The sequence below is a fragment of the Lonchura striata genome, chromosome 3, assembly GCF_050655825.1.
Source record: "Lonchura striata isolate lonStrDom1 chromosome 3, ASM5065582v1, whole genome shotgun sequence".
NCBI lineage: Eukaryota > Metazoa > Chordata > Aves > Passeriformes > Estrildidae > Lonchura > Lonchura striata.
Genome location: NC_140705.1, coordinates 28,978,908 through 28,998,223, shown reverse-complemented (window position 1 = coordinate 28,998,223; position 19,316 = coordinate 28,978,908). Strand labels below are relative to the sequence as shown.

The following is a 19,316-nucleotide window of genomic DNA, read 5'->3' as shown; positions in this document are numbered from 1 at the left end:
GTGGTTTGTGTTCAAAACATTTACGTCAGAAGACAATCTATTCTACAAGTACAAACTCCCAGGTAAACAACAGCCAAAGCCATTAAGATCATAGAAACACATAATGGTTTCTCAGAGTCGTAACCAATCTGGACTTGAATGTTTTCAGGTATGGAGCATCACCAACTCTATGGGCAATCTGTTCCAGTGTTTCATCACCGTCATTGTAAAAAAACTTGTTCTTATATCTAATCTAAATTGACCCTCCTTCAGTTTAATACCTCCTTCAGTTTTATCCCTTGTCCTCTCAACAGGCTTAGCTAAATTCTGTCCTCACTTTTCTTATGGGTGCCCTTCAAGTATTGCAAGGCAATTGAAATCATTCACTATGTGTCACTGTCACTCTGGTATATTTGAACTGGCAAAAGCATGGCTCTGGTAATGAGCAGAACAATGTCTAGGAACAGCACAAGGCACTGTGAGGTATAAAAACAGCCTATTTGTGTGACATCAGGCTGGCAGGAAAATATGATGCATTCTTCGAGGTGACCTAACACACATGGGCTTTTCCTGACTTTGCCAGGCCACCTTTGAGGCTGAAAAGTGGCAGATCTCTACCTACTTCTTGGAACAGTGAATTAAAACAACATACACAGTCTATAAAGCTTGTTCCTGTCATGGACCAAGCAAGCCCCTTGGAGCAATGTACCTGAAGAAGCTTGAGAAACATGAAGTGGAAATGTCTCAAACATTACCACGTAGCTTGGGGAAAAGCCAGTAAAATGGAGACATTCTTAAGTGCAACTGCAACTTAGAGAATCTACATCTCATCTACAATGAGTGAGGGTGGCTATGAAGTGAGATGATACATGGTGCACTGGTAGGCACAAGAGGGTTGTACAAAATCTTGTAAATGAAGAGCAGAAACTTGTGAATCCCTTTATAAGAGGTAAATCATAAAGGGAAGGATTGACAAGGGAAAATATTCTGGTTTGAACCTAGAACAGAAAAAGCAACCACACTGTGAAAAACATGCAGACAAATATTTAAATGAAATATCATCAAAACTTAATCTAAGTTGATAGAAACTAGGAAAAAACAACAAGTTTTAAAAATGCTGCAATAGAATAAGTGAGTTTTTAAAAGAATTTGTATTGAATAACATTTTAGTACTTTAAGAGCCAGTATTTTTTGAAGGTATCAGGAGATAAAAACTAGTAAGACAGTAGAAGAAAAATATATTAGGAAGTTACAGAAAAATCAGTAATCAGTTCTGCCAGTTAAGCTGTTTTGTTTCAAAAGCTGTTAATTTGAAGTGTATGAGTGTGGTACTATCAGAAGCCACTTACTGTAGAAGGGCTGTCATGTGACTCTGCAGGTACAAAAGCATTTTTAAATACCAGATACATCACAACAAGCATCTGCAGAGACATGGTGGAGGCATTGTTCATAAATGTAATAACTCAGAGAAAGTGCCTAAGAACATACTCTCAAAAAACCAAAGTTTTTATCGTGACCCCATGGTGAAAAAAATAATGTAAAAAAAAAAAAAAGGAAAAAACCTAGCTAAAGTGAAATAGTGAGGTTACTTAAAGCTATTATCCATGTTACTTCTCACAGAAGATTATGGTTGATGTCAAGAGAGCAAAATATTAGACAAGTACATATATTTTTGGGATTCTGAAAGTTGCTTCAAAACACAGCTGATAGTTTTTGAGGCAGAAGGGTAGACTGCTGCCCTATGTACTTGTAGGTAGCGTTGCTGGAATACATTTTGAGCTGGAATACATTTCATTCTCAACAAAAATTAAGTATAATACAAATGTTAGTAATAATAATGGAGGTCTAATTAAACCACAAAATTTATTTAATTTATAGACTGGTTTGTCTGCTCTATACACAATCTATTTTCACCCACTACTTTCACTACTTTCCTCACTATGAATTCCAGCAAACACATGACCTCAATTTTTACAGAATAAATGCTATTAGACAGGGAGAAAATGTATGTAATTTAGTGAGATGAGTTAAATAAAGACAGAGAAAAAATCTAAATTAGGTATGCAGAAATGCCTTGTGATAATGTAAGAATAGGTGATTTTTTAATCATTTTAATATGGAAGCTTTTAGAATTATAAAATTTGCTACTTCAAAAAGACTCTGCTGTAACATACATGATTTTGCCAAGCAATTTCAAAACATTATGTTTATAAACAGAAAGGTATAGTTCCACTGATACAACACCACCACTGAAATATTTAAAAAAGCAGACTGCCACGCAGTTCCTATTGCATGTGATTGATGTAGTTCTTTAAAACACAGTCCTTGTTCAGGATAAAGAAAAAACTGTTACATTATTGAACTACATTTTAAATGATCCCTCTGTAAACTCCACAAGTAGAGCATCATGGAATCATGGTAATCAGGAGTCAGGTAGAAAGTAACCACAGATTTCCAAATTCCTGACATAACACAATGGGTGAAGAACTGCAGCATGACTGACTCAAGGAGCACTCTCCAGCCACCCAAACACTGCTTGTGGGATGGATGGTACTGCTGTGGCTGCACTGATGTAAGAGTGGCACATCATCCCAGACAGGATGCAGCAAGATGCAGTTCAATAGGTCTTAAAGGTATCCACTTAATCTGGAGGTGTTTGTAGAGAGTAAGTTTTACTGTGCAGGTCATTGTGATCCTTCTACCTTATTTTGAGAATATTTTCGTGTTTGGCCTTTACATATTGAGTGTAAATGAATGACTTCCTCTCAGGTAAAAACAGACTATCACACTCAGCAAGCAAAGGAACTGAAATATTAATAACTTCCCTCCAGTCAAGATGGCCAAAGTGTTGGTTTCTCAGGTGTCTTCAAGGCAGTTTATGTGATGCTGTCCTATCTTGAACCCCAAACAGGAGGGTGAGGAAGGGGGAAATCTTAAAATACAATTACCATAGTTTCCTCTTCTTGTCCAAAAGATTGTCCATCACCACCCACACGGAAGCCTGCAGAGCTTGCAGACACGCCTCACTGTTACAAATATATTACAATGGGAAAAACGGCACAGGGAAATCACAGAAGGATTACTAATTTCCTGTTGTATTACCATTTATGAGGGAAATTAGACTAGCTCTATCTTAAGCATTTTCAAACACTACCTGATCTCAGTGACATCATTACAAAAGTTACCTTGAGACAGCAACTGGAAAGATTTCTACACCTGCTTGAGCCCTTAAAGTTACTGCAGTGACCATACTGATCTGTTGTTACACCACTTTTCTTGCTAAACTGCTTTCAATCCATTTTCTTCTAGAGAAAAGGAGACAGCATTTAGCAGAAGTATTTCAGTCTGCCAGAAAACATGACAAGCTACATTTTCTTGATCATTTATTACTGGAGCAAACAGAAAATATATTCTTCACTGATGTCATCATTCTTTGGGTTTGGCCATTTCTTTAGCTCTCTCTGTTGACTAACCTTGAAATGTACTTTCCTTCAGAGACAATAATTTGAAAGGGAAATTGGAAGGGTAATTTCATACAAGTTTACATTCATGAACCTAGTACTTTTAATAAACATAAGTTTATTTGCTAAGCAAAAAAGTATAATCAAAATCCTGAGGACTAAATCAAAATTATTAATTACATTGATGTGTACTGCATATGGGACAATTTTCAAATCATGATTCTAATGAAGGACATAGAAATCACATTCATGCCAATTTATCAGGGTAAAAAACAAATTAAAAGTAAGGTTAAGACTTCGATCTTCACTTGTGCCTTTACTATCAGTATTACTGCATAAAGAAGATAAAAACTGCACTGTAACTGCTAAATCATCTTCTATTTCAACAAAGGGATAATCTTAATAGAACCTGCTCCCATAATTAAAAAATGCTTTTTGAAGAAGAGAATATTTGTAAGGTATATTGTGGAACTTAAGTGATCACTATATTTAATGAAAAACAACTGAACAGTTTAGTATTTCCAGGGAATTAATACACCTGCATTAAAAAAGCTCAGATAGATAAAATTCAGATTTTCCTTAAAGTATAGGTGTGAAAATAAGAGATTTAGAATGAAAATTCAATTTACATTCTATACTTTCTTTAGTTAAGTAGGATTACTTTCCTTCACATCATGATGTGGAAAGAAAGAGAAGGTAATATTATTTGAGTTGCTTACTACTGGAGAATGTGTGTCCATTTTTTTGGCTTCTGATGAATAACTGAGGAGAAAGCTGTGCAATCTGTAGCTGATGTTTGTTTAGGAAGGGGAGAGCCATAAGTTACAGTGGAGCTTGCCCAGACCTGAATCTGCAACTTCCTCCCACAGCCGCCTCCACACGGCACTTGTGCACCGGCTTCCTTCGGATCGGTTTAACCAGACCTAGGAGCCAACATTCCAAATATCTGTTTAGTAAGCAAGTCCTGGAGACTTCTGTCTGTGACTGACTTAAGCCTTCGCTTCTGAGTAAACACTTGGTGCCATCTGGGTGACTATTTTATAACTCCTGAAAGGGATAGGTTCGCAGGAACGTACGGACGGACGCTCATTTTCCCCAGGAACTAAAAGCAGTGTATCGAGTGTCGAGAGGAATAGTTATCGTATATTTTACAAGAGATGGCTGTGCTACCTTCCCTCACCTGTCACTCTCTGACACAGCACGCACAGGCTTAAGCTGGGGATACCAGATCAGGCAAGCTGCGGAGCCAGCTGTGACCCTGCAGAACACAGTCCCCAGCTTCTGCCTCTAAATCCCACATCTTGGCAAAACCACACTACAGAGCAATACAATCCCTCCTTTTTACTCTCTCAAGGTTCATCAGCTACAGTACAATTTATCAGGGAACTTAAGCCTTAAACATCTCCCATATTGCTTCATAAAGTGCATGTAATACAGGAGAAAAGTTCAAAATATAATCACAGCATTTATTCATAAGACACCTGAAAGGTACTAAAGAGACATCTACTACTTACAGAGCAATTCAGAACATAGCAGAGAAATTAGAGACAGTACAAAAAAAGGCTGAGAATCAGTCATGATTTTGGACTACTCCCATAAAACTACCACCATAAATGAGAAGAAAAATACATACATATACCTGGACTTGGGGAGTGTTAACTGATTCACAGAAACACAGGAAAACTTTGCATCCTTTGCATCAAATATACCCATATATATGTCAAATTTACAATAAAATGTATTTGCATGAATAATGCCTGAGTCAAACAAATATACTTAGAACTACTGAAATGGCTAATTTCAGTAGGGTTCTATGTAAATCCTATAAAATTTATGACATATTTCTTCTTACAGATTATCATATTTTGCATTACAATGCTGTTTCTTTTCTCTAATTCTTCATGTATGATTGATAAAATTGTATTAACAAGACTTATGTATGTACCTTAAATAAATGCACAAAACCACATGGGATTCTAATCCCATCTCTTTCTGAATTCTCTGCTATTGCTACAAGTAAGAAGTTTTGTTAAATGTTAATACTGTTAGGATTACAGTGTGAAATTTTCTGTTAACTTGCATCAGACAGGAAGATCCAGAGTTCTAATTTATTTTTCAGATGCACTTTCTGAGCTATAAAATTTCAATTTCAAACTCATAAAATAATTTTTGCATCTTAAAAAGTAGTGCTATTGTTTTGCCTGTTTTGCAATTTAGCATATGCTCATCTACCTAATAGGTTGCTACAGCTGTTGGGTATTTATGAATTCTGCCATACATACTGCCTTGAAGTTTCCCTCATTCCATACTATAATGGCTGTGTCTGTCAGTTGGACACTTAAAAATATATTTTTCCCTCCAAGTACCAATCCCGTCATTCTCTTCTGTATTTTCTCATGTTCCTATGTTGCTCATACTTCTGAGCTGTGTGGAATTCCTGCTCATAAGGGTTGCACAAACACTTTTAGACACAGAGTCACTGACATCTTTTTAGACTTTTGCAGATGTCAGTAGCACAGACAAAAAAAAAAACCCCAAAAAAAAAAACAAAAATAGAAAACCCCCAAGAACTTCTACTGCATGCTGTTACATACTTGTATAGATTACCTACAGGCAATTCTCCCTGGATCAACCAGCTGCTGCAGTGAAGCAACCTCAGTCTTTTGCAGCCTTCACCCTCCCTGTGCTAAGGATGGAAGCATGGTACAGATCTGTGTATGGGGAGAACATTCTGACCCCGAACAACACTACTGATGGTCTACTTTATACAGAAATAAGAATATATGATAGACCTCATTCAGCTTACTCCACAGATGTATGATATCTATGGAAACACACAGGAATGGAAAATTGCACAAGGCAGTAGAGCTCTGTATGATGCCATCATTTACCACCTGTGTGCAATTGCACTGGGACAGAAGGTTGATGACCCAGGCCCAGTTGTCTAGTTTGAGCAAAACCTGGTCCCTTTTAATATTCCCTTCCTTACTGCCCAAAAGTCATACTTAGGACTTAGTTCTAACAGTGTGTCATCATTTTCACTTCTCTCCCTGCCCCCCAGCAAAATTCATTTATCTTTTAGATAAAAATAAATAATTTTCACACTAGGAAAAAAATAACAATTACTAGAAGCAGAGAATAAATTTATGATATTATGCCTTCATCCCAAATGAATGAAACATTTTAAAACTTTAACAGGACTCATAAATGAAACACTTACATCATATTTTGGCTATAACAGCATGAATGGTTCTGACATAGTAAGTTCTCATTAAGTGACATATGAACTGTGATATTATCTGACCTACTATTTATTCACAGCATGATATGAATCTTCCTTTCATGATTATATATCTCAAGAATCACAGCCACACAGAAGTCACACAAATAAAACTACTCTGAAAACAGAATTTTCCCTTAGCCACCATCACTCATGTAATTAATCTTCTTTTAGCTCTTGCCAAGAGAAACACACAACGATTTACAGTGGTCAAGAGAGAAAGCCTTCCTGCTGAGCCATGTATTCCCACTCTGCTGTAATCTGTCTTCAAACTGCTAAACCCATAACACTCACTCTTGTCTACATCAGTTACTAACATCCCTCTGAAGACTGTCTGCTTTCCTAAAAGTCAAACCTTTTCTTTTAAAAAGTGTAAAGGCGACCATCAGTAAATGTACCACACAGACACCTTGTTGTGCTGGAATCAATGAACTGAAACATTTCCAAAGCATTCTGTAATCAAAGAAATGCAATATAAAAAAATGTTAAGTTCCTAGAGATGTCCAAGTGAGGGCCACAAGGAGAAAAAAGGCCCTTGCAGGGAAGAGCAGCTGAGGTCACTTGGTCTGTTCAGCCTGGAAGAAACTGAGGAGAAACCTCACTGCAGTTACAACTTCCAAATGAGGGGAAGAGGAGGGGCAGGCACTGATCTCCTCTTTCTGGTGATAAGTGACAGGACCCAAGGGAATGGTCTGAAGCTGGGTCAGGGGAGGTTTAGTTTGGGCATCAGAAAAAGATTCTTCACCTAGAGGGTGGTTGAGCATTAGAACAGGCTCCACAGGGAAGTGGGGACAGCACCAATCTGATAAAGTTCAAGAAACATTTAGACAATACTCTCAGGCATGTAGTGTGACTCTTGGGGATGGTCTTGTGCAGGGCAGGGAGTTGGACTTGACAATCCCTTCCAACCTGTGGGTCCCTTCCAGCTCAGCATATTCTCTGATTCTTGATATCATACTACTGACCTCTGAGTGTGATTCTTAGGAAAGCTAAGTGTCCACAACTTAAGACAAGGAACACATTAAAAAAAAAGAGACTTAACATATCCAGGTACTTCTATCAGAACAGATATACTAATTTCCCAATCATTTACATAAAAATTTCTCAAAAAGACTGTTCTATGGTCTTAGAACACACACAAAATAGATATCCTCAGGTTTTTTCCTGTCTTATCTTCAGACATGTCTGATTCCTATTCCTATGATCCCTTCAAGTCCTGTAAGAATCTATCTAAATCAAGACATACTCCAATGCATCTACTACAGTACAATTTCAGGTTACTAATAATATTTTAATAAAATATTAACTCTTCTTAACACAGTTTGTATACTCAAGAACTAAAGGAGATAAAGGGACCTGTTTACCTCCAGCAAGATATGAACTGCAGCAAAAAGTCACTGATCTTGGGACAAAACACTAGCTTCTTCCCAGGAAATACAGATACAGGATATTAAAATTCATAATCAAAAAAACAAGTATTCTAAAACATGGCAACTTATTTTTGACACCTGAAGAGTGGAATTTATCTCTATGTTATGGGTCTTCAATGTTTGTAGTTCTAATGGAGATCCTGCTGCTACAGTGTTGGAAATTAAGGGAGGGAAAACACAATGTATAATCATTTATGCTATGAATAACAGTTGTTTTGAAGTTTATTTAGGATTATATGGGTAATATGAATAGTATAGATGTGGCTCATAATACTGCATCTGGGAGAAGAGCTATTGATGTTGTGAAAGTACAGCCTGGAATTTGGAAGATTTTCTCTCTTTTTTTTTCTTTTTAATTTTTGCCACACTCTTTTGCACCATTTTGAATTGTTTTTGCCCAAATAGACTGTTCTGAAGGGAAGGATTTTTCATCTCAGTTCTTGAGCAAAACCACTAGAATTCATAGACTTCATACAGGATTTATTACTTTTATGAAGTAAACAAGGCATGCCCTGGAGTGTTTTCTTCAGGCTTTGTACATGCTTGGGGCCTGGACTGCAAGGAAATTAGGAATATTTTCCACCATCCATACAGTAGTATCTAGCCAGAATACCATACCCTAAAAGCATTGAGCATTTTTGCAAGCTTTTACTGAAAAATGCTTTTCTCTAAAATAACAAAGGAATTCTTTCACTTGAACAAGTCTGTACTATTTATACCTCTAATAAACAAGATAATATCCTTGTTAGAATTTGGAAGGAGCAAGATGTTTCAAACCTGCTTATTTTTTTATTTTAATAGAATTCCCTTCACAATTCATATAAAAAATGCAGAGGCACTATGAAGAAAGGGACTTGACTTTTAGATTTATTAGTGGGAGTATTCACATTGCAAATTAGTTAAAAACATGCAGCATTTCTTAGAGATTTTCTTTTGGTTGTTTTTCTTTACATGTACTCACACTTAAGGTGGCTGGTCCTGGAGGTCCTGCATCTCCCTAGTTAAAACAGGAGAGGAAGTAAATCAACAATCTCTTTAGTTATACATATTTAACCTCTAGACCTTTTAGAGAACATGCAGCACTGCAGAAGTGATTTCACTGCAATCATCAAGCATGTTGATTATGGAAATATGTGAATAAAGTGATATTCTTCTCCAGCAATGGCAGAGATATACACAGTTTACCACAGGTTAAAGGGAAAAGAAAGCACCAGGCCTCTGCATAAATGAATCATAGCTTAAAAAAGCAATCCTTCAAAACACATTTCCATATGTCAAGTTACAAGCTGCAGCTTACATGCACAAGGTGGCTGCTGAAGGCAGCGTGACAGCTCACATATGTAAAGAAATCTGACTGTGAATATTCACAGAATTAGGTCATCGAGGTACAAATCACATCTGAGACCTTCAGGCTTAGTTCATGGGAGCAAATTAGTGCACCCAGAGAGCAATTCAGAACACCAAATTTAGCCTCCTGCTCAGAACTCCTTTTAAAATTCATTGTAATGGTGTCTTTTGCATTACAGTTAGCCTGTGCTTTAACCTGTAACTTTAACCCTTAAGTTGCACAAATGGCAGCAGTGGGTGTTTGCCACACACAGTTACTGCAACGTGTTCAAAACTGAGGAATATCATGCACACTTACATATACATACAACTTAATAGATTTAAAAAGGTACCTTTTCTCCTTTTGGACCATCTGCACCAGGACTACCAGGGTCGCCTTTTAGTCCCTGGGCAAAAAGAGAAATGCATATTTGTTGTCATCTGTGAAAAATTCTGGGACAAAATCTTGTAGCGCTGTGAAGTAGTATAGACTCAACAAATAGACCTTAAAATTCTATCATGTTATTAGTGCTATCTCAAAATTCTTTATTTTCATTATTTTGTGAACAGACACATATCTATCAAAAACCACATGTGTCTTCAACACATAATTAAACATACGAAGCCATCTACTTTATTGTGCCCCATTATGGTAAGTACTGAGTAGAAATGCAAAGTTCTTTTGCAGTCTTGCATGGCCAAAAAAGATAAAATAGAACATTAGAGAGAGTGCTAGTACATTCACTTGAACTCTGCTAAAATTGGAAAAGAGGCAGAGGTGGTCAGAGAACTGCAGATTTTATGTTTCAAGTAGCAGTGCTGAACTGATGAGCTCCAGGAAGGTACAGCTCAGAGCTGCTGCACACCTTCCAACACTCATTTTCACTGGTATTCACAAAGGCAGTTAGAGAAATAATCTATTTCCTTCACACCTCCTTCTTTAGTTCTGCCTTCAACAGGACAAGCAATTAGTACTGCCTACACTTTGCATACACAGCCATTTCACATCGCAGGATCAGAGTAGTTTGGGTTGGAAGGGACCTCTCAAGATCACCTGGTTCAACCTCCCCTGCAGCAAACAGGGACATTGCCAGCTGGATCAGGCTGCTCCGAGCCTATCCAACCCATTAATTAATGTTTGCAGGGATGGGATATCTACAGCCTCTCTGAGAAACCTTTTCCAGTGTTCACTGTTTTCATTATATAGTGTTTCCTACTTACACCTATCTGAATCTACCCTCTACAATATCTGTTATACAACTCTTCCACTAAGAAGTCCTCACCAGAAGCACCCAAAAAATCCCCATAAAATATCTATAGTACCCAGCACACAATCTTTGTTGTCTTCTCCTTGCTGCAAAACACATGGAAAAATGAATGGTTTCAAAATATGCCTAGCAAATTCAAGCCATTCTACAGCAATGAATGAACTTAATTATCATGCTGGACCAACCTACCAGAAATTCATTTTTATTTAAGTCAAGAGATTTGTCTTGTGCCTTCCCTCTGACTACTGCTTTAGTGGCATGAGAGACTGTGTGTATTGAAAGTCAGAGACACCTCTACAAGTTAAAAGATTTTACTTAAAAATGAAACGGCAACAATGGAGGCAATATGAGACCCAATCATAATCATAATAAGATGCTCCACAAGCAGACCACCATCTTTATTATTCTAGAGGTTAAATAGGTCAAGGGTAGAAAAAATTAATTTACATTTGAACTAGGGCTTACAAACTAAAGTTCTTCCCAACTCCCTTTTTTGTCCCTGCAAACTCTCTTCCTCAGTTTGCAATTATTAGGAAGATAGAGACAACTGGCACGAAAATGGTGACTAACATCTGTGCCTTGGTGGGTACAGAAACATGAAATCAATGAGTGTTCTAAATACTGCGTATTTGTGCAACTTCACTTCCTGCTAAAATTACATTAATTCACCATCTGGAAGGAACATCATTTAGAACTATATGAGCATTTAAGTACCCACTTTGGATTAAATTTGTGGTTGTTGTAAATACCCCTGATTTAGCTTTGATTTGTTCTTTATTAGGCTTGCCAAATATGTAATAGTTAAATCAGAAGTAGTTTTGCTGTTTGAACTTAAAAAATGTAATAGGCAGATGGATTCAAAAACCAAGCCAAAAAATTGCTTTCTTTTTACAATCTGCATATTTATGACATAGCTTTAATATTGCCTCCATTTGTTACATTTTACTTTCAGCCTCCTTCTGAAAGACTGCATAAAACACAACCAATCCATACTCTTAAAGCCATTTTAAGGATTTTTCAGGTATGCAAACTGTATGGATTTGGTTCAAAATCAGTAATAGCAAATCAGCCATGGAACAATAGTTATGAGTTTAGGAATTAGCTCTTAGGCTGTATGTTTACAGAAGATAAAAGATAAGGCAAAAAAAATGTGCAACTCACAGATGGTGACATATATCTGTGTGTCTCTACTGAATAGAAAATGCAACTGCAGATGAAAGATGCTGAGCCTCAGCCACGCACTTTCAAACTACAAACCTTATTTTTTCCTAATTGCTGTGTTTAAAACTTTTATCTGCAAGGGCACCTCAGTGAGGTGTGCAGTCTGAGAGATACTGCAGAGATGATGGCCATAGCAATTGACCTCAAATAAAAAGGACAAGGGGAAACTACATGCTTTACAGGAAACTTTATAGTGTTTGAAGGAGAATTTTAAAGGATCCAATGTTACAGACTCATTATGAGAATTTCTAGTTTGCCTACACATTATTTATGCATTTAAAAATATTATAATCTTAGTAAATTTCAGACATAGTGAATGCTTGCAAAAAGCACATCTGGGAATGCACCATGCCTATCCTTCCCTACAGTGACCTTTGTGAAGCTGCTGAGAGGTTTAGCTGTTGGCTCACTGTCTCTGAAATGCCATAAGAAGAAAGAATTCCTGTGCCAAGTCAAATCTGCTTTTAGCACAGTACAGTAGGGTATCCTGTCTCTGGCAAAGACCAGAACAGGATGCTGCAGTAAAATTAATGTGGTTATCTAAACAGATACAATTTGGATGATTTTAGACCAAGCCTTAAGTTAGAAAAGCTCATTTTCTGCAATATTTTAGGAGAATAAAGTCAGCTCTGAAAACACACGAATTTCTATTGATCTAAGGAATATTTTACCAATTTTGCCAGAAATTCAGGTACAGATTAGAAATTTCAGCAGTTCTTATAAGAGAGAGTAAATTAATTGGGTATTGAATTCTATCCCTGTCTAATTCTAGCTTTTTAGGACCAATATAATAATATACATTTGTGAGTTCATGAACAGTCTTAAGCTGAAGCATTTTGTTCTCTAAAAGGACTACAGCTTGGTCTTTTTATAGGTCATGATAAATTTACATTATGGGTCCTCTATGGAAACCAAAATGTAAAGTAAGCATTAAAATATGTATATAGAAGACCAATTCAAAGCTAACAAGATAATAATACTGGAAACAGCAAAAATGAGAAATGTTCTATATACATACATAAAATAAGACTGATAACTTTAATGCAATTTCCAACCAACAGAGAAATTATTGGAACAAGTATATCACAAATATCAGTAAGAGTGTGAACTGAGGTCAATGAGGGAAAGATTAAATTAGAGGCAGTGTTTTTGTTTGGAGGGGATGACCGGTACTTCTGGTGGAATGAATGAAAAACAGATAAAACAGGTAAAATGTACCACCAGCTGACACCAGGTACTGTTCTCAATGAAAAATGGCAAAGATCAGCTGGACCCAAACCAGAAGACTCCAGCAGCTCCTTGCAGGAGCCAAATGTTGCCTACAGGAATTGCATCTATTTGCACAGCATAAACTGTGCTGCGCACGTGACAATGGAAAATGCAGTCAGACTGCAATCATGTATTCAGGACAACAGGTTTTCAACTCTAAAATATACCTTTTGGGGAAAATGTAATTTGTTATTTTCAATCCTGTGGCCTTCATTAGAGTAATCTGGTTCAATGTATATTATCTACTATACTGGAAATACATACACAACTCAACACTCTAACCAACAATGTGCAGCCCCATTATTACAGATCAGATCAATTATCTCTACTGAGTAACAGAGCTTGGGAATACTCTAACCACTAAGAGCAGTACTACATTTCCTTCACAGAGCAACCTTAAAATCTAAGTCAACAATAGCTTCAAAGTCAGTTGTACAATGCCAACCTGGATATGCTGGGATAACTTTTCTAATTTAGCAAAGTTTTTTCATAGCTCCAAACAATATACTTTCTCTCAGTTTATGTCTCAGGTACTTTTAAATGCTGATACTGCTGTTTTCTCATTAATGGAATTCCAAAAACTTCAAACTGGTATAGTACTAGAATTCACTGGACTCTTAGTATTGCAATGCTAATACTAAGACAGTGCAAGATTAGACAGGCAGGTCCTGAGGGCGTGAAGATAAACAACTATTGCTATTATAACAAGACGCAGGATCCCTTTAAAAATTATCATACTTCTGATTACCTTTTCCAACAAGCATCAAAATAAAAAGGTCTCTTATGGTTTCCATCTTTCCATTGAAAACCTGGGATTCTTTTATTGCTTACTGAACTTAAGAGGTCCATCCTATCCCAGGAGCATAAAGAATAAAATTTTATGTAGAAAAGTTTTAGAAAAGTCACTTATGGCATTACTTCCCCCAGTAAGAGAAATAAAAATAACCAGTAAAACACTTGGTTTAATATACATCCTAGATTTTAATTTCAGATTTGTTTTACTTTTTTTTTTTCCCCACTTACAAGAAAGACACTATTCCTCCACCAGCTATGCATGACACATGCTGACAGATATAATAAAACTTGCTGTTTTGACTTACTTTTGCCAAAGGATTTAATTTAAGTCAGAAAATAGTAATTGGCAGTATCCCATGGCATTCATTCCTACCTGCACCAGTGATCAAGAAAACAACATGACTCAAAAAAAGTCTAAAAGTTTCAGTGGTAAAGATCTTCTTTTCACTTCAGATCAACAGGCAGACATAAGGATATAACAGAGAACATATTCAACAGATATATACACATTGCAAATTTGTCCTTATTCCACACAGGCTATGAGTGTTTTTATCATTTTTTTTTCAGATAGTGTGTCTATGAAGCTCCATTTGTTACAGTGATACAGTGATACAAATGACAGAATTATTAGAGAATCACAGAATCATTAAGCTTGGGAATGACTTCTAAAATCATCGAGTCCAACCTCTCACTGATAACCACCTTGTCCACTAGACCAGACAACTCATAACTTCTCAGTTACAAAAGTAAATAGGTCTCACACCCAATATAAAACAAAATATCGAAAAGAATGGTGAAGGGAAACAACATCTAAAAAAAATTACAGGATTTTAGTCGCAGCAATATGGCACCTGCATTTTATGTCAAGTGGCTAAAAGAGTCTCAAGGGATGAAAGAGATACTATTCAAGCAAACTGACTGTTCAACCTATAAAAGCAAATACCATGCTTAGAGACATGAGCGTGTACTACAGGAGGGCTATATTAGTAATATATTAAGTTATTTATAACTACTCCTTAGGAAACTAAAAACAATGGCAACCACAGTAGTAGTATTTATAGCAAGTATTCATGTTGTCAGATGTATTTTGAATAATATCCCAGGCTGGGACACAGCATAGTAGAACTTGGCTCAGATTACTGGAGAGATAAACTGGGAGATGTGTGAAACATTTAGACATATTCACAGTTCCCGCCTCGAAACCTGGTTCCCAATGAGATTAACTGAGCCAGTAAGCACGAGTGAGAGAAGAGGAAATTAAAACTTTCTAGGTATATCATCACTACAGCCTAGTCTCCAAACTAGGTCTGGCTTCCCCTCTGTCATGCTACTTCTTTCTAGCAAGAACTTTCTGTACAGCTAAGAAAACACAAGTTAGCAACAGCAAGCAAAAGTTTTTTGTGACACCTACTTTTATGATTTTGATTAAAATACATTCAAATATGTTTCTACCATTTGTTCAAGAAAAAATGTTCAGTCATCATCTTCTAGTTCTTGTGAGGATGGAAACCCTCACTCCCCCAGGCAGAGGCAACACCTGCCAGAAGGCAATGCCACCAGCTTTAAGTGTTTTCAGGCTGTTTTTATACAGCAGTGCAGATTACACCAATGTAAGTAGATTAACTTGATTATTGCAGAAATATCAGATGTTACATTTCTGCTTGCAGAGCAAGTTAGAGACCCTGATAGAAACTAGGAGTCAATGATACACAGTCCTGTAAATTTAAGGACTGATAACTCCATACAAAGTGATAATTGAGTTCAAAGCATTTTATCTAAGTGTTGCAAAAAGGAATTATATATGGTTTCAGATAATACAATGCTATACTGCCATATGCAGTTTAACTTCCATTTTAATGTTTTAATGACAGTTCCCTTAATAATAATCTACCATCTACTGACACATTGCAACAGTTCAGTAAATGTTTAAAAATATAAGTGTTCAGTATTTTTCACTTTCACAGTGCCACTATGGTAAGTATGTCCTAGAGTTAATCAGATACTTGGTATACCTTACTCTTCCTAAAAGGTTGATGGAACAAGATCTCATGTAGTAAAGAAGATCATGTAAGACCAAGACAGAAATGTCACCAGAGCTATGGAAAGAAACACAGATGTGTTTTTTCCATGCTGTCAGCATATATGTATGTATGAGAGTTCATACGGTTCACCTTTACAGACAGACAGGCTACAAGAGAATACCTCTACAAATACCTAAATGTAGTTTCAGCTTAGTGCATGTAGGACTCACTTGAAGGATATCCACTATTACTTAAAAGTAGCCTCATTTACCCAGCATTAAATTATAATTACCTAAAACAGGAAAAATATTTTTTGTGTGCATAAAAAGCCAGGTAATGTAAAACGTGTCATAATTTTGTAGCCTGTGTTACTGCATTTTCAGTAGCCCCAGCCACACTGCCATAGTATATTTGTGTTAAATGCTGACCTTTTTATTCTTTCAGAAAAGATGCTTTAAAAAGTATTACTGAATGTTTTTTCCAAGTCCTGTATCTGGATTCTAGTCCTAATGTCAGTCATTCCCCATCTGGGAGATGCTCTCTGTCTTCAACAGCAATACTTTGCAAGAGTATCCAGCATTAAAACCTAAAGTCAGGGTAACCCCCATCAAGGGCAAGAGTGAGAAGGACAAGGGGGTATAAAGCAAACTTTATCTCCAGGGAGATCCAGTTTCTAAATCCATCACTGCTTACACAAAGTCTGAATTGCATTTCTTAACCACTCATCCAGAAGTTTTAAACTTGACTCTTTCATTATTGTTCCATTTACCTCTGTTCCAGGAAGGCCTTCTGGTCCTGGTTCTCCTTTATCTCCTTTTTCACCCTAAAAGAATTAATATTTATTTTATTATATATATTCATGACAAATACTAACCCACAATGCTTTTAACAGCAAAAATATTTTATCATTCTGGTCTGTTCTACATGTACATTTCTGAATTCACAACCAAAACTATTTCTTACATTCCAACAGAAATTGTTTCCAAATAGATGTCCCTGAAAAATGTCTAGCACTCTGATAGGTATAGTTCTCTGTACTTCATTGTGTCATTGAACATCCATAAAGACTCACCACAGAAGAACATTCTTGTTTCTTGTAGTGTTTCAAGAATATTTTAGTGAAACAGAAATTTACACCAGGGAACAGTTTTGTATTGAAAATCATAATCTTAATATTGCATTTTTTTTTCATTCTGAGATTCAGTTTTGTTATCAGATGCTTAAAGTAAATGTTTATTTACAAAGTCCTCAGTATTATCATTTGTCTTTGACCCATAATGGTATATTATTCAGTATTTGCATTTGAAAAATGGAAAAAAAGTCTGTTCTTAAAATTCTTATAAGTATGAATATGCACATCATCATTAATCAAAAGAAAAAAAATGGCAGGAAGTTTCCTTCAAAATTGACTATATCTGGTTCCTGAGTTTGCTCATGAAACACTGACTACAAAACACAATAATCTGTGTAGAATACATGAAAGAATTCAGTTTCATATTAACTCTAACAACTATGTTATTCTAGTTAAGACATATTTTATCAAAGCAAATAAAATACACATGCTAAAGAAGCATAATTTAAGAGAAAATACCTTCCAGAAGCAACAAGCTTGAAGAGCTCCATAAATGAATCTCTGTCCCTCAAATGAAGTTTGTCAAATCATAATAAGTAGCCATAAAGTAACATACTTCTCATAGTAGTGCAAGGACTGACTTAATTAGAGTCCAGGCTCTTCATATAAACAAAAAAAAAACAAAGGGCTCTTCACTGAATTTCCATTATCTCCAGGGGACTACATTTGTTTGAGCAAAGCCTATTCATTATATCAGCATCATCTTCATAATTCTGTTAGGTAAATGGCATTGAGCTGAGATTATTCAGCTAACTGCATTTGTGACACAGCCCTGATTCAGAGCTATTTCTCCCGTGGCAATGAGAGAGGGCATTTCATCTAATAATCAGTTTTGCAAAGTGAGTGCATGAGCTTTGTTGAACAACTGAAGCCTACTAACAAATTAGCAGCAGCAAACTGCGAATTTAATAATCCCACTCCCAAGATGGCTTTGCTGCTTCACTTTTTCCATTTTAATACATCTTGTTGATAAGAAACGTAATGCTACATGTTAGTTTAAATTATACAGTTAAGGTTTTCCCTCAAGTATTCCCTTTCTTACTGGTCAAAAAAAACCTCCACCAGATAAATCTGGTGGAGGTTTACTGCAAAGTTCAAATAACACCAAACAGCTACAGGAATTTAACACTTATTATTTTAGTGTGTTTAAGCTATAGAATCCTTTGTTCTATGGATTAAGATGCTGGCTGAGAAAGTAATTTTCTTTCACTGTCAGTTTAAAAAAATAACCCAGTTGAAATCCCAGGTGTACTGTTCTTTTTAAATAGCTCACTTAAACTTTTAGAACTGCAAAAATGACATTATACTTTTCATCACTGTGACATACTGAACATTTAATACTGCTTTCAGAATATTTCAACTAGCATCAGATTACACTGCTGCAATCTTGCAACAGTTATAAAGGTAAATTCATATATTTGACATAATATTTCCTTATCTGAATATATTTCTAGAATATTTACAAATCATTCCAATTTATGGAGCAGGTTTTCTTTTTTTTTCCTATGGCTTGTGTATCTGCTTTCATACTTTAAGAAAAATGATACAAATATGTACAGATTTCCTTCAGAAGTAGTAGCATCCTTTAAATGCCTTGATGTATAGGTGGATGCAGGAGCCTAATCATCCCACAGGTGGAGACCTAAGGTAAAACTATCTTGTCATAATTTTTTATGCAACACCTACACTGCCATAAAAAGCTGAACAGAGAGCCCAAATAAAAGATGCCTGTCCTCTCAGCCCCACTTATCATTTGCCTGGCTGTGAGATGAGCAGTACATGTTGGTGAACGTGCCTTTTCCTCTCCAGCAGGCAGACAGTAATTTCAAAATGCCACCAGGCAGCTCTAGACACATAGAAGCATAGCTGGTGAGTGCAAGGAGGAAAGAAACCCCCCATTCCTTATGATTTACACAATATTTGGATATAAGATGTTTCTCAGTTTCTTTGACAAAATGATAAAAAACACCCCCTGTTAATGAGCCTTGGACCTCTGCAGAGCCTCTGGCTTTCTGCCAGGCGAGCAACTTTACATGAACATACCAATTTTTAATGGAGTACACAATTTGTACTTGCCAAGCCTATCATATGGAATGTCCATACGATGTTCTCTATGAAGCCAGAACTCAAACCA

At 36.3% G+C, this 19,316-nt stretch overlaps 1 protein-coding gene across 6 annotated transcripts in view; it reads right to left on the bottom strand.

The window, feature by feature from the left end:
- The window catches only part of COL19A1 (collagen type XIX alpha 1 chain), a 203,702-nt gene that overhangs the window by 79,747 nt on the left and 104,639 nt on the right, over window positions 1-19,316 (bottom strand). For all 6 annotated transcript variants that reach the window (XM_085576382.1, XM_085576378.1, XM_085576381.1 and 3 more), the window contains 3 exons: window positions 16,820-16,873; window positions 9,830-9,883; window positions 9,112-9,147 (listed from right to left, as the gene is read on the bottom strand). In XM_085576382.1, the coding sequence (XP_085432508.1) occupies window positions 9,112-9,147; window positions 9,830-9,883; window positions 16,820-16,873 (144 nt within the window). The remainder of the gene's footprint in view (window positions 1-9,111; window positions 9,148-9,829; window positions 9,884-16,819; window positions 16,874-19,316) is intronic.